The sequence below is a fragment of the Primulina tabacum genome, chromosome 7, assembly GCF_025594145.1.
Source record: "Primulina tabacum isolate GXHZ01 chromosome 7, ASM2559414v2, whole genome shotgun sequence".
In the NCBI taxonomy this organism is placed as follows: Eukaryota; Viridiplantae; Streptophyta; class Magnoliopsida; order Lamiales; family Gesneriaceae; genus Primulina; species Primulina tabacum.
This window is the reverse complement of record NC_134556.1, coordinates 23,798,911-23,816,138: the sequence shown is the minus strand read 5'-3', so window position 1 is coordinate 23,816,138 and position 17,228 is coordinate 23,798,911. Positions and strand designations below refer to the sequence as shown.

Genomic DNA, 17,228 nt, shown 5'->3' with positions numbered 1-17,228 from the left:
TGCTAGGGGAGTGATCTAACCATGGCTATAGGCCCATAGGGAAGCCAAGATCAGATCCTTCCTCCTTGACAACCAAACTGAATTTTTCGAACTCAAAAAGGGACACAAATGGTGTTGCTGTCATTTCTTGCTTTCCAGCGAGCATGGGCTGAAACCGATGGACAAATGTGGTCCTAATGCATCCTATTACATGTATATAAGTCTCCTTGGGAGCCTGGAGTCGAACCAATCACCTGAAACTCACAAACCAAGAAAAACGTGAATCTTGCCAAGGAAAAACGAAAATTCTGCATGTGTAGTTTCAAAATGTTTTGACATGTATCTCGGTTTTTGCTTGAATAAACATGATCATGTACTGAAAAATAAATGATAATATGACTTGATTGAGGTTTGAAAGAAATCTATACATTCCTGGTTATCGTTTCGAAAGAAAACGAACGAAACGACGACGACGCGGCACGGAGGAGGTGGAGCGCTTCTCTTGTTTCTTGCTCTCGATTTTTTTCTCCCTTTCTCCCTAGCTATTATTCACATTTTTTCTACTGAAAAGGGGTCTGATTTCGGTGGGGAGGGAGTGTGATGGAGTGGTTATGAGGGGTGAGGAGGATGGTGCAAGATATAAGGATCATATCAAGACCAAGTCTTCATGCATTTGAATTTTGAATTTTGAATTGCTATCAAATGAGTTGGTGGATGCTTCTAGGAGGTAGTGGCCGATTTCCTCCCTTGATATCTAGACTAGGATGTGCCCATTAATTAATTAAATTGTGCTCCCAAAAATCCTAGAATTATCCTACTAGTTACGTGCAAAGAATTGGTCAAAGTTGATGAGTTGGAAATGTGTTCTAGGCAAGGGGTGGCCGAAACATGCATGATAAATGGTAGGGGGAAATTGATTATCTAGTAATTTAATAACCCTTAAAAGCCTTACTAATCCTTTAATTAATTTAGTGAGCTAACCCCTTAATTAAGTAACTTAAATGAGCTCATTTCTTAATCACCGCAAATAATTAAATTAAATCATCAAACCTCCCTTTCTAACTTAAATGAATTTACTTGCTAGATAAATTAACTTCTGAAAATATTTCTCGAATCTTAAATTCTATCTCAAAACTCCAACTCCAGTCCGGCCTCACTGAAATAACTGAAAAATCAAACTACTGAAATGAAATAATAAAATAATTAACTTCAAAGAAATGCATTAAAATAATCATGCAATGAAGTCAATTAAATTTAAAAAAATCTAGAATTATGCATGGCTTATACGTAAACTGATTTACGGGTTCTACACCTTAGGACCTAGATCTAGCAGCCCGTTGCGCGAAATCCATGGAAAAAGTGAGTACATGTGAAACGTATGCATATTTCGTGACAAAACCATGCAAATCCGATGCAACATGATAGCTCTAAGAATTTCTCATGCAAAATCACACAAATCAGCATATAAAAGGGGAGATGATTTCTTTCGAGTAAAAGTGCAAATAAAAGGGGGGATTTTTGGGATATGAATTTAATAAAATACTAAACTAAATTTAATATGCAAGAAGAAATAAATAATCAAGATGAATAACTAACGAAATGTAAATTAATATTAACAAGCTCGATTCAAGGGATTTCTACTATTCAATTGTACCACTGTTCATCGACTAATATATTATTTATTCATGCAGTTACAGGTAATTAACCTTAGAATTATAGGGATAGCCGCTAAAATCCTTGCGTTTTCCTAATTTAATTGACCAAACCCAACATCCAGTCAAAACTTATCAATAATTAACCGGGCACGATAGCGTTCCATATTAATTAAAAATAGCATTTTCGTTTTGTGAAAACAGTTAATCTTAAAATCTAACAACCGAGATAGCTGCAATTGATAGATCGAGTTTTGTTAATTTATTTAGATTAAATATGTTATGATAGCACAACACACCTAATCTATCGCTACTCATGTACCAATCGTTCATGACAATTACGGATCACTCAATTCATGGATAGCAGTAGAAAATTATATATCGAATTAAATTGTCAGATTAACCAACATACAACTTTCATATAAATAAATCATAAATTAACAAATACTTGAACAAAACACGAATATTAAATTAAAGTGCAAAAAGCCTCATAGTGATAAATCGAAATAGTAAAAATATCCCTTGAATCAAAAATAAAAACTTAGCTTAAAGGTGTGGAGAGAATTGGAGAAAAAAATCCTTGAGCTCTTTTTTTCCTTGTTCTCTTCACGTGAATGAGGTAGAAGGAGAATTTTTTTCCAATCTTCTTCTCTTTCTTGCTGTGCGTGAGATATTATTTCTTTGTGGGAGAGATTCTTTCTCTTTTATTGTGAATCTTCTGCTACCCCTCTCTCTTCCACGTGGGTCCTTATTTTTTGGATTGGAGGATTTTGTTTGTTATGTAAATCTTATCTTGCCTCTCCCTCACTTGAGTTTTGTGTAGACAAATAAAGGAAAATTGGGTCCAAGAGTCTAAAAGCCCAATAATCAAAAATAAAACCTAATCATAGGCAGTAGAAGAGTAGTCACAAGACGTAGTCGCGCCTTGTTCCAGGACCTCTTCTGGTTTGGCCAATCTCTTTCAAACCTATATCTTGGAAACTTCAAATGTGATAAACATCACCTTTTTAACTCAAATTTGCTGCAAAACCGTAAAAGTTCCTCCTACAATAAAATTACACAAAAATGTATCAATTAAACATATCGGAGGTTGGAATAATGGGAAATATGAAAATAAAAATACTAACTATTACGAGCCTATCAAAATCTCCCACACCTAAACGATGCTTGTCCTCAAGCATAAAATAGATCAACTCATTATCTCAATTTTTCGTCCTCCTTCCGCTTCCTCTACTTATCCAAAACATTTTTTCATGCAACAAGACATTTTAATTTCAGAGCATCTCACAAAATAACATCATGAACAATCACTGAAATCAGAATGTATAGAAATTAAAATGAATGGGATTTAACAACTCTCAAAAGATTCGCTCATTCCGCTCATTAGTGTCTAGGATATATATCAACAAACTCTCATGTCAAATGCATTGAAAATTTTTACCATAGGCTTGCAAATATATCACATCCTTCCACTAAATGAATGAATTAAAATGCACAAACAAAAATGGCTATAAATGGGTTGTAACGTAGCTAGAGGTAAGGTAGGATAAAAGGAAACAATGAGCAATGGAATTGGAGAAACCATATCAAACTTTTCTCACAAAAATAAAAATGTATCCAAAAACTCTTATATCTCATTGTAAAAATTAAGAGCATTTTTTTGTTTTTTTCTTCGGCTCTTTTTTTTTCTTTCTCACTTTGTCTAATTCTCTTCTTTTTTTTTGTTTTTGTTTTTGTTTTTTTTTTAAACAGTGACTATAAGGATTCGAGATTGACTAAATCCCAACAATTCACACTATTTTGGAATAAGTGATGCTATTTGTGAAAAAATTATATGATTCTCCAATTCAAGGTCCAAAAAGGGGGATAACCAACAAAAATGATTTATCACGGCTTATAATGTGGTTATTTTTATTCAAAGAAAAAGGCTGAGGCTCAAACTTGGTTCACTAGAGGTCTATGAATCATGGTAGGCTCAAAGAACGTCTCAGATGATGCGAAAGAAAATAGTTTGAACCTAATGCCCTTATCATTTTGTCTACGCACCTAATCCACCACAAAGTGTTGACAAAGACATGTATAACAATGCAAGTTCTAAAAAATTAACAATGCAATGACAACACACAATCAAAGAAAATGGAACATGATATCATGATTGCTCGTATGATCAAAGCTCACCAAAGAAAAAAATATAGCAGTTGTGTTAAATCCCACACACTTGTCATCTCTAACTATCATCAAGAGCAACTTATTCATAATGCAAACGTGAGAATGCAAAAACATTTGCACGCAAAGAAAACATCATCATTTTTTTTAGCATCGGAGGCAATCAGGATTCAGAAAAAAGAGATAACAAATGAACTAAGTGCTTGGAACTAACAACGTCACAATTTTATTTTTATTTTTCTAATTATTTTTTTAAAAAAAAATTAAATGCAGAAAAATTAAATCAAAATACTAAAAATCAAATAAAAAAATCAAAAATCCCACAGTCAAGTCAAACTACTCACAATCAAATCAAAAACTCCCACACTTAAACTTGACATTTTCCTCAATGATAAAAAATAGATGCTCAACTAAAACGATAAAATAGTAGGAAAAGTTAGAGAACTCCCTTGAAAACTGTTGAGCATCGTAAAGAAACATCATCTACTGCTGTGTTGGGGGAAACGGTGGTTCGCGCCGGCGCTGGGGTTGAAGACGGAGGAGAGTTGGAGAAGTAGGTGCTGAATGGCTCGGGGACTTTGGAGAGAGGCGATGGAGGCGGCTGTGAGATAGAGAAAAAATAAGATAGGTTAAATTTTTTATTATTATTTTTTTAAAAAAAATTAAATCAGTAGAGGTGTTTCAACAAGGCGTGGCCACGCCTTGCCTTGTGCAAAAACCTCTACTGGAACAAAATTAAAAAAAACAAGAACTAAAATTCAGTAGAGGTGTTTCAACAAGGCGTGGCCACGCCTTGTGCGAAAACCTCTACTGGAACAAAAAAAAACACACAAGAACTAAAATTTGGGTTGCCTCCCAAAAGCACTTGATTTTTTAGTCGTCGACTTGACCCTCAAAAGCACTCATTCAAAGAGCGGCTGACGCCCAAAGTACGTGTCATATAACACCATATATGGGTCTTGGTTCCATGTGCCCTCGAGTTTGGCTTGATGTATGCAATGTAAGCTCGTCTCCTCAACAAAACATGAGTTTAAATAATAGGCATGGGATGAGAATATCATCGTTGGATCTTGAAGAACAAAAGGCAATGGAGAAAGACAAGGATCTCCTATATGTATGTATGATAACATTATCGACGAGCTCAAATCGATAGTGTCAGGAGCTTGTTCATCTATCAACTTAATTGATGCCTCATCTTCGTTTGATATTTCTTCCAAAACTTCTTCTGACTGAAGCTCAACAGTTTCCTCATTCAATGCCACGCGCTTGTTTACCATATCATTCAATCGACTTATGATTCTTTCAAGACTATATCCCTCATCTTCTTGAAGCTCGAAAGGTTGGTCTGTAAAATCAGATTGGCTAATTCCTGGAGTGTATTGGTGGCTCCAACTCTACAGCGAAGGATCCCAATACTGATGGTAGTCAAAGTCGGCCATATCATTTAGCAAATATATCACACCGTCTTCCTGTCGAGTAAGTAGTGGACTACCAGTTGTCAGTGCCCCATTAAATACCCATCTTCGTGTAACTGCATTCAAATCTTTAAGGAAATTTCGAAGAAGAACATAGTTAGAAAAATCATGATTCTTGAATGTTGTTACTAAATTATTGAATCTATCCCATGCTGCATAGAATGGCTCTTCGGTTTGTTGGGCAAAACTTGTGAATACTTGTCGATGAAACATCTCGAAGTATTTCACAACAAAAAGTTCTCAAATTCTTCTTTTCTTGATGAATCACCTGTACAAGAAGAATGAGACATAAAAAAAATAGCAAAACTCGAAAAAAACTAACCTTGCACCGTTCCCCGGCAACGGCGCCAAAATTTGGTGTGCTGTCGTTGTGCCACCAAACTTAAATTCCTACTCTCTAAATAAAATTAGTGTAATGGTGAGCAGGGTCAAATCCACAGGGAACAGGAGATGATTTCTTTCGAGTAAAAGTGCAAATAAAAGGGGGGATTTTTTGATATGAATTTAATAAAATACTAAACTAAATTTAACTTGCAAGAAGAAATAACTAATCAAGATGAATAACTAATGAAATGTAAATTAATATTACCAAGCTCGATTCAAGGGATTTCTACTATTCAATTGTATCACTGTTCATCGACTAACATATTATTTATTCATGCAGTTACAAGTAATTAATCTTAGAATTATAGGGATAGCCGCTAAAATCCTTGCGTTTTCCTAATTTAATTGACCAAACCCAGCATCAAGTCAAAACTTATCAATAATTAACTGGGCACGATAGCGTTCCATATTAATTAAAAATAGCATTTTTCGTTTTGTGAAAACAGTTAATCCTAAAATCTAACAACCGAGATAGCTGCAATTGATAAATCGAGTTTCGTTGATTTATTTAGATTAAATATGTTACTATAGCACAACACACCTAATCTATCGCTACTCATTACCAATCGTTCATGACAATTACGAATCACTGAATTCATGGATATCAGTAGAAAATTATATATCGAATTAAATTGTCAGATTAACCAACATACAACTTTCATATAAATAAATCATAAATCAACAAATACTTGAACAAAACACGAATATTAAATTAAAGTGCAAAAAGCCTCACAGCGATAAATCGAAATAGTAAAAATATCCCTTGAATCAATAATAAAAACTTAGCCTAAAGGTGTGGAGAGAATTAGAGAAAAAATCCTTGAGCTCTTTTTTTCCTTGTTCTCTTCACGTGAATGAGGTAGAAGGAGAATTTTTTTCCAATCTTCTTCTCTTTCTTGCTGTGCGTGAGATATTATTTCTTTGTGGGAGAGATTCTTTCTCTTTTATTGTGAATCCTCTGCTACCCCTCTCTCTTCCACGTGGGTCCTTATTTTTTGGATTGGAGGATTTTGTTTGTTATGTAAATCTTATCTTGCCTCCTCCCTCACTTGAGTTTTGTGTAGACAAATAAAGGAAAATTGGGTCCAAGAGTCTAAAAGCCCAATAATCAAAAATAAAACCTAATCATAGGCAGTAGAAGAGTAGTCACAAGGCGTGGCCACGCCTTGTTCCAGGACCTCTTCTGGTTTGGCCAATCTCTTTCAAACATATATCTTGGAAACTTCAAATGTGATAAACATCACCTTTTTAACTTAAATTTGCTCCAAGACCGTAAAAGTTCCTCCTACAATAAAATTACACAAAAATGTATCAATTAAACATATCGGAGGTTGGAATAATGGGAAATATGAAAATAAAAATACTAACTATTACGAGCCTATTAGAAACCTTTGAGATAATCGCGTAGAACGTGCACCGGAGAGACGGGGAAGAAGTTCTTTGGAAAACTTCAGAAATATGAAAGCTTGTTGCTGGAGTTTTTTCGAAAATGTGCTGCTGGAAAAATGGAGAGGGGCGGCCAAATACTAGTGTAGGAGATAAGGGTTTTTGGATGGTAGGTTTAATATAATAATTAGTGTATAATGGGCCCTTAAATTAAAAATAATGAGGTTAAAAAAGAATTTTAGGCCCATTATACAATATAATAGTCCCATCAAACCCAAAAACACTCCCGAAAAATATTTTGTTTAGGTGCATTTTCGAAAATATTGTCCGAGTCCTCAAAAAGTCACTCGACTTGCTAAATTTTGTCTACCGGTTTAAAATATGACTCGTTGAGTAAAAATACCTTAGCAAGACCCATTTTCGTAAATCACCTCTAATTACACCATATATTAAATAATTATTTAATAAAAATATTTTTCTTTAAATTTCCCCGGTCTCCGTTCCTCGTTTGAGCGTGAAATACTATAAAAAAAAGCCTAATATATGAAACCTTAACAAACAATGGAATAAAACACCTCTTCATGCAATAATCATGTATTTAATGAATTAAAATAATTAAACACATATTTTAGCAAAACCCTATATTGCATGCAGTCATGTTACGCTATTCGAATTTCCTAGACCTTACATTAGTTCCATCTAATCTATTACTTAAATCATGTATGTTGCTACTAAAATTATCATGACAGAGAGAAAATACATGAAAAACCACATGCAAAGATTCTTCAACGGCCAGCGTTCTATTATTATAAATTCTATAATCTTTACTGAATAAAGAAAAACGTAAGAACACACCAACATCAGATTTAGCATCAACAGTAGTTAGATATATTTTACCATTATTATGAATGAAACACTTACAACAAAATATTCAGAAATATGATATTTCTTGCTGTTTTCCTCTCCAGATCTCAAAGCGAGTCTTTATATGATTCTTGTTACTCATTGATCTATTAAGTGTGTAGCATGCAGTATTGACATCTTCTGCCCAAAACATTTGAGAGATACCAGATTCAGCTAGCATGTTTCGAGCCACTTCTACAAGTGTTCTGTTTCTTCTCTCACCAACACCATTTTGTTGTGGTGATCTTCCAGCTGAAAGATAATTCTAAAGGCCCTTGTATTCTAGATAGGTTGAAAGGAGTGTATTAATGATCTCAATGGCTCTTTCACTCTTTATCCTATCCACTATTGTGGTTCTCTAAGTCTGTAATATTTTTAAGAGCTTGATGAGTTGGGCAACGGTCTGACCTTTAGAACTCGGGAAGATCACTCATGTAAATCGTGAGAAATCATCAATAATCACTAGGGTGTACTTCTTTCCTCTTAGGCTCATCACAAGTATTGGACAAAATAGATCCATGTGTAGAAGTTCCAGGTGTTGAGCCATTAAGGTATTTCATTTTTTCTTGATTGTTGATCCGACCTATTTAACTTAATGACACGCAGAACAAATTTTATCTGTAGTAAAATCAATGTTAGACAAACCTGAGACCATTTTTTGTTTGCTAATGTTGGAAGTTGACTTGACATTCAAATGATTGAGTTGTTTATGCAAAATCAAGTTCTTATTTCCATGAAAAACAACAAAACATATAAGAGCATTAAATTATCATCATTTCAGAAAACTTTATAGATGTTTTGTTCTCTTTGTCCTGTTAGCACAATATCACCATTTGCAGATTTAACTGTGCAAGTGTATTTGTCAAATTCAATAGAATAACCACTGTCACAACGTTATTTTATCTTACTCAAGTTATAACAAATATTTTCAGCTAATAAAACATCTTTAATAGTTTTTTTGACATGAATAATCTTACTTTTACCCGCATCTTTACCCTTAGAGATATTATTATTAGTTTGAATTGAAATTTATTTTAACAAAATCTTAATTAAAGGAAAAAAGTCTATTTTGTACTCTAATCCCTTATTTTATCCTTAAAAAATATATTAATCAAGAACGCTTAAAAAGGATACAATAAAATTGCTCTTTCCACAATAGCTTATGTTATTCAAGTTATAACAAATATTTTCAGCTAATAAAATATCTTTAATAGTTTTTTTGACATGAATAATCTTACCTTTACCGACATCTTTACTCTTAGCGTTATCATCGAAGTTAATTATTGGATCTTTGTGGACAATGACTCAGATATTAAATTGATATCACTGGTCATGTGTTTGGAAAATCCACTGTCAAGAAACAAGGTAGATTAGTTAAGAATTTTCTTTTTTAGTAACTTCAAACATTAAAATAAGATTTTGGTATCAAATTCTTTCGAGGCTCACATTTGAATTAGTCTAACCGACTTACTAGTGTGTATCCAAAAGAGTGTGTGCTTGTGCACAAACTAGTGAGGTTGTGTGATGTGTTATCTCTCTCACCGAATGTCGTTTAGGTTGTTCATCATTTCCGTTCAGTCGATACCTCTTTTGAAGTTGTTGTAACGGCTAGATTTTCCCTTCACAAAGTGATGTCCGGTTGGACTTGGTTTTCTGCGTGACTAGTTTGAGCCGTTGTGATTGGATTTTGTTTACTTTTAAACCATGTTCGGTTGGACTTAGAATTCTCCGGTTTGATATAGCCGAAACCATGGTGCTTGCCTGTGTTCTCAAAATTTACATTTTGGCTGAGTTGAACTTCGGACTGATCATGTTCATATATCGTGCTACACTGGACAAAATTATAATTTGAGATTCGCCTTTAACTAGACATGATTGAGTTTTTACCTCAGAAATACTACACTCATTGTTGCAAACCTTAGCCTAGTTCTATCACCTGCTGGTTTTCGCCACTTGTGCATCTTCTCAGTGGAGGCAGATGACTTGTTCCAAAAATTGACTAGAAGTCTCAATCGTTTATTTTTATTTAAAGTTTATTGGAACAATTTCATTCTTTTGAGTTGTTCTAACCATCTTCCACGATTATCGATCATGGATCTTCTTCAAACGTGCGGTTTTCTTTACAAACCAACTGAATTTCAAGTGGGTTTTGATGGTTAATTAACAATTTATGGATTTTTGTGCAAATTTGAGAATTAAAAGTTGATGGAATTTCTCAAGATTTGGGTCCTAACAATTTGATTTTCAAATTAATTTTTTTAAAATTCTACTTTAATGCTCAAACATATATATATATATATGTGTGTGTGTGTGTGTGTGTGTGTGTATATATGTATGTATTGGCGTTTATATACACACAGAAATTTTCAAGCTAATTAAACGATAGCTGGACTAATTGGGAATTGGGTACACATGAATTCCTCGTGATTCTTTCTATAGACATGTGTGCCCCAAATTTTAATGTGAATCCAATAATTTTCATATATCGAATAATTGAATCAGAGTAGGCCATCGTATGTCTTTTGCAGTCGATAATTTTGATCCACCAATATCAAATATTGTGGGATTGACTTTCTATTACAAGTTTTAATTTTCTAAGGAGTGTCAATTTTAAGTGACATTCAATAAAAATGTTTTTACAGCTTTTGTTTTAAAAAATGTACAGTTAAAAATAATTAAAAAGATGTTTGAAGAATTTTTTTACAAAAAGTTTTTAATTACATAATTACAACTATCCAAATTTAGATGAATTTAATGGATAAGGGAGCCTAAAAATAAATTATTCATGTTTTTCAGATGAAAGCCATGTAATGTTGCCATAAAACTATTCGCTAGAAAGAAACCGCAGCCTTCGAACATACATACATACATAGCACGAGGAAAATTAATAATTCATGTCGGTAGGAAGAAACCGCAGCCTTCCTCAAGTTTAAAATCCTTTTATAATATAATAATTATTTTTTAAAACAATGATCTACGAATTTGATCCATCCACAAAATAACAAAATCGTGCAAGAAATGGATTCTCTCGTTCTTTTTTTTTTTTTTTTTGGTAAATACAGTTACAACCATACATATCTATATTTTATATAATATATTTTTAAACTTGATCACCTCATGCTAACTAATTTAAATATATCAGTATGATACCAAATTTTCTTTACAGTTTGAGGTTTTTTTTTTTTTTTTTTTTGCCTTGGTCAATAATTTTTTGTAAAGAAAATAATATCGAATTTTCAATATGTCGAGATTATCGTATGGAAAAAATATCGAATTTATCGACTTTTCGGTATACCGAAGATTTGGGTATGATACGGTAACAATACCGAATTTTTCAGTATGGTAACGGTATGCAATTTGAAAATTTCGGTATACACAGAATACCGAAATATCGAAAAAATATACAAAAATTTTAAAATATATAATATTTTAAAACAATAAATTTATATTAAAAAATTAAAATATAGATTTTTTTCGATATGAAACGATATATACCGATATCGTACCGAAATTTCGGTATAATCGATATGCTAGGTTTTCGGTACGGTATTGGTATGAATTTTCCTATACCGTAATTTTCGGTACTATATATAATATAAGGTTTTCGATACGATACGATACGATATACAACACGTACCACCAACAACGATGTCCCGTTATTTTGCTTACGTTTTTAATAAAGGTCAATTGTCTGTACTCGTAATCATATTGTGAAATCTTGCGAGTGTTTAAAATTTTTTATAAAAAAATAATTTGTTAATTTATCAATGTTTTCAAATTTTGATCACATGTATTTCTTTGTTTTCTAATACTGAGTGTACACATTCTTTTATGTGTGGCCGTGATTTGAAAAAAATGATCTATTAACTTCTTTTTTTAGATGAAAATATCTTCTTAATTAAATCTCATTTAATTGATTTTTAATAATACATCTGTCTCAATTCTATAGATTATTTTCATTTTTCTATTGTTTCAAATATATAGTCAAGTTTCTAAATTTGTTATATGTTTTCTTGGTTTAGTAATATACGTCTATTAACTAAGTTTTGGAAAACGTTCAATTCTTTTTTGAATATGAATTAATAGGAATAGAATAGAAAGTTTAAAAGTAAATTTGTTTTTTACAATGATTTTCTACTTACTATGTTTATAAAATAAATAAGCTAGACTATAAAAGGATAGTGCCTGCAAGAACAAATCTAGTAGCATCGCCCCATGACTCCCTAGATATCACTGATAGTGCCTGCAAGAACAAGTCGATTATAATTAGCGTACAATACGGTCCCTTCATCTCATATATCCCAATAGAATCTGCAACCATTGGTTCACTGAGGGTTGCATATTAATTCGATAAATATGTGATAAATATAATAGTGGACATCGCATGTACCATTGAAGAATTCCTTCTCCAATGTACATTTCATACTCTGGCCAGAGATTTCACGCACTATTATTTCATCATATCACATAGGATACCCACACCCGTAGGTGAGCGGTGAATCCCCGACTAAAATGTACTAGCTCCTATATGTGTCGCAACTATACCCAACCTTGTCACCTGATAACTCTCCTGGAACCGGTAAACGATTCAAAGCCCAGCCCTAGCATATAGAGACTCAGTGTTGTCCCGGGTCGTAAGGACTAATGGTGCACAATCATAACTACGGACTTATCCTCTCGATGAATGATAACCACTTGGAAAGTCCGAGAGATGGTTTTTCGGAATAATCATCATATGACTACTCATCTGCATGTTTGGACATCTCTATGCCCTTACCAAGAAACGCAGTACACAACATCACAGATGCTAGTATCGAGCTCAGGCGACCTTTATCTGTGTTTTAGGCAGCTGAATCGACTAGGAACGAATTTAGATCATACAGTGTTTACAAATAAGTTTCAACATCGAATTACGATTCATTTGTATTAAAGTATAATCAAGGTTTTTATCTATTTTGTTCACATGTGTATACAGATAAAGAAATAACAAACCATGAAATAATGAATTATATTAAAATAAATATTGTTTATTACAACTTAGTTAATAAAATCCCTAGTCAACAATTGGTTTACAGGACATCTACTCTAACAAACAAGTTGATAATTATACACAATATTAATCGGGCAGGTGTTATTTGGAGTCAAAACAAATCACTCTATATATACAAGCATTTCTTGGGTTCTTAAAATTGAACCATCCCACCTCCTTTTACCAAAATCCAATCATATATATTTTATTTCCATATTAATTTGCATTTTGTGAAAAATAATGGCTTCCACATTTGCACTAGAAGCTGAATTAAAATCGAAGCCACAAAAGATTTGGGAGTGTATAAATGATTTCACCAATCTCTTCCCTAAAATCTTCCCTCAGGTGTTCGAAAGTGTCGTGGCACTCGAAGGAGATGGAAACTCTCCCGGATCTGTACGTAAGATCACGTATGCACAGGGTACGTATCATCTTGTGCATGTTTATGGAATATTGCAGCATTCTTTTTGGATATTTGATCTTTATGCGATTTCGATCTTCTATGTTAAGAAAACTGAATCCAAGTCTGGTATCTTCAATCTTTTACAATTTTAGTCCTTTATGAGGATAATTTGGGTATTAATAATTTTGTTAGATTGAATATTCATTCAACCATTTCTCTCGGGCAAGATGGTCTAACAAGTATCACGATCTACATAACTTTCGAGTACGTTTTCTCAAAAATTTTGTTAACACAGGAGTGCCATTGACACCTATAACCCAGAAGATTGAGTCCGTCGACGAGGAAAACAAAAAAATGACTTATAGTGTCGTTGATGGGGATATCTTGAAGTTGTACAAGAGCTTCAGAGCAACCTTGGCTGTAAGTGCAAAAGGGGACGGAACCTTAGTGATTTATTCGGGTGAATACGAAAAGCGAAACGAGCAAGTCCAGGATCCAGATGAATTCACTGGGATCATCATTAAAGCTCTTCATCGTTTGGATGATTATCTTCTCCAGGCATGAAAAATCCTACATTGCTTAGGATTTTTATGCAGTTCTTGTGTTTTGGTCTGTGAAATAAACCCTACCTGGTCTTAAAATCAGGTCTTCCTTGCATGTGTATGAGTTGGTCTATCTTTGCAATTGTTGTGTTTGCTGCACTGAAGTGACATCCCTGTATTTTCCTTGTTTGAAGACTTTTAATAAAATTATGTGCACTCGTTTTGTTTGTGTTCATCCACTCTATTTTTGGAAGTTTATTAGGATCTCACATAACAAGATAACGACTTCAAGATATCTGGGGTTAATTTACCTAGTGCGATAGTGGTCGTTAGTGACTTTGATAATGTTGGGTTTAGAATATAATATTGTAAGAATTACTGTTGTGAAAAAGTAAAAATTTATAGGTAAAAAGTAAAAATCTCAAACTCTCAAAATTTACCAAACTACACACTTTATAATATTTTTTTCTCTACTCAATTATGATTTTCTTCACAAATGAGAGATCTATTTATAGGAAATCTTTACAAATAATCCAAAAATAAAATACATCATTATCTACATCATCACACACTAATTTTCAATATTTACAACTCTTATTTTCAACATTCAAATATTCAACATTCAAATATTCAATACACACATTTTAAATATATTTTTCAACACTCCCCCTTGTGATGATGATCATAATGATTGTCTTCATTACGTGTTTTTATACTGCCTCGTTAAAAACCTTACTAGGAAAAATCCATTGGGATAAAAAAACCATAGCAAGGGAAAAAGAGTGCAGTCACGTAAACTCCCCCTCATGTTGACACGAACAATTCTTCACAAATTTCGTAGATTGCGCATCCCAATATTATATATGTGCTTTCTGAATATTGACGTAGGAAGTGCCTTTGTGAAGAGATCTGATGAGTTTTCACTTGATTGAATGTGACGAACATCAATACATTTATTCTTCTCTAGCTCCTTGATGAATGCGAAGAACTTAGGAGGAATATGTTAAGTTCTGTCGCTTTTTATGTATCCCTCTTTCATTTGAGCAACACATGCAGCATTATCTTCATATAGTATCACAGGTTTCTCGTCGAATGATAATCCGCATGAGATTTGGATATGTTGGGTCATTGATTTTAACCACACACATTCACGACTTGCTTCATGTAGTGCAATAATCTCGGCATGATTTGATGAAGTTGTTACGAGCGTTTGTTTCTGTGAACGCCAAGAAATTGCAGTGCCTCCACGAGTAAATACATATCCAGTTTGGGAACGTGCCTTGTGGGGATCAGATAAGTATCCAGCATCGGCATAACCAATTATACTTGGATTAGCATCTTTTGAATATAAAAGTCCCAAGTCTGTCGTTCCTCGTAGATAACGGAATATATGTTTAATTCCGTTCCAGTGTCTCTTTGTTGGATATGTGCTAAATCTTGCCAACAAATTTACGGCAAAAGATATATCAGGCCTTGTACAATTTGTAAGATACATAAGGGCACCGATAGCACTTAGATATGGTACTTCTGGACCAAGAATATCTTCATCTACTTCACATGGTCGGAATGGATCTTTTTCTATGTTTAATGATCTAACAACAATTGGAGTACTTAAAGGATTTGATTTATCCATATTAAAACGTTTAAGGATCTTTTCTGTATAATTTGTCTGGTGAACAAACATTTCACATTCTTTTTGTTCAATTTGTAAACCCAGACAATACTTGGTTTTTCCAAGATCCTTCATTTCAAATTCTTCCTTCAAGTATGACACAACTTCTTGAATTTCCTTATTCGTTCCAATGATGTTTAAATCATCAACATATACAGCAATAATTACGCATCCGGATGTTGTTTTCTTAATGAAAACACAAGGGCATATTGAATTATTTACATATCCCTTTTTCATCAAGTGATCACTTAGTCGATTATACCACATTCGACCAGATTGCTTTAACCCATATAATGATCTTTGTAATTTCACAGAATAACATTCTCTGGGTTTTGAACTTTGTGCTTCAGGCATCTTAAATCCTTCAGGGATTTTCATATATATATTACTATCAAGTGATCCATATAAGTAAGCTGTAACAACATCCATAAGACGCATTTCTAAATTTTCAGATACCGCCAAGCTAATCAAATACCGAAACGTAATTGCATCCATAACGGGAGAATACGTTTCTTCATAATCAATTCCAGGCCTTTTGAGAAAAACCTTGTGCAACAAGTCGAGCTTTATATCTCACTATTTCATTTTTCTCATTTCACTTTCGAATAAAAACCCATTTGTATCCAACAGGTTTTACACCTTCAGGTGTAAGGACTATAGGTCCAAAAACATTACGTTTATTTAGCGAATCCAATTCAACATGGATGGCTTCTTTCCATTTTATCCAATCCTGTCGATTTTTACACTCACCAAAAGATTTTGGTTCATGATCTTCATTATCATTTATGATATCGATTGCCACATTATAAGAAAATATATCATCAATTTCTTCTATATCTTTTCGATTCCATATTTTTCCAGTATTAATGTATTGATAGAGATTTCATGATTCTCGTCAGTTTGTGGTTCTGACAGAATATTTTCATCATCATGTGTTTCTTCAGGAACACCATTCTCTATTTTGTGATCATCATGTGTTTCTTCAGGAACATCATTCTTTATTTTGTGATCATCGTGTTTCTCTATAAATTTTATTTTTCGAGGATTTTTATCCTTGGAACCGACCGGCCTTCCACGCTTCAGGCGTTTAATGACATCATGAGTATCTTCAATTTGTTTCTTTGGAATTTCAATTCGAGTAGGGGCATTTGCAGCATGTATATATGATTTAGTTACCCCTTTTGTGTCAGCAAATGCATCTGGTATTTGATTGGCTATTCTTTGCAAATGTACAATTTGTTGTACATCTTTTTCACATTGTTTTGTTCTTAGATCCAGATGTAACAATGATGATACATGCCATGTAATTTCCTTTTCGGTATGTTTCTGTTCTCCCCCTAACATTGGGAAGATTTTCTCATTAAAATGACAATCAGCAAAACATGCTGTGAACACGTCGCCTATCTGAGGATCAAGATATCGAATGATTGATGGACTATCATAACCGATATAAATTCCAACCTTTCTTTGAGGTCCCATTTTCTTTCGTTGCGGTGGTGCAATAGGCACATACACCATACATCCAAAAATTCTCAGATAAGAAATGTCTGGTTCTTTACCAAATGCAAGCTGCAATGGGGAGTATTTATGATATGCACTTGGTCTGATGCGAATTAATGAAGCAGCGTGTAAAATTG

The 17,228-nt window shown here is 33.4% G+C and overlaps 1 protein-coding gene across 1 annotated transcript; it reads left to right on the top strand.

Moving 5' to 3' along the window:
• Nucleotides 1–13,127: 13,127 nt before the first annotated feature.
• On the top strand, nucleotides 13,128–14,154 carry LOC142550832 (MLP-like protein 423). The gene is made up of 2 exons (XM_075659882.1): nucleotides 13,128–13,395; nucleotides 13,673–14,154. Exons 1-2 carry the CDS (start codon nucleotides 13,215–13,217, stop codon nucleotides 13,939–13,941), a joined length of 450 nt encoding a protein of 149 aa, XP_075515997.1. The 5' UTR covers nucleotides 13,128–13,214; the 3' UTR covers nucleotides 13,942–14,154.
• Nucleotides 14,155–17,228: the final 3,074 nt, after the last annotated feature.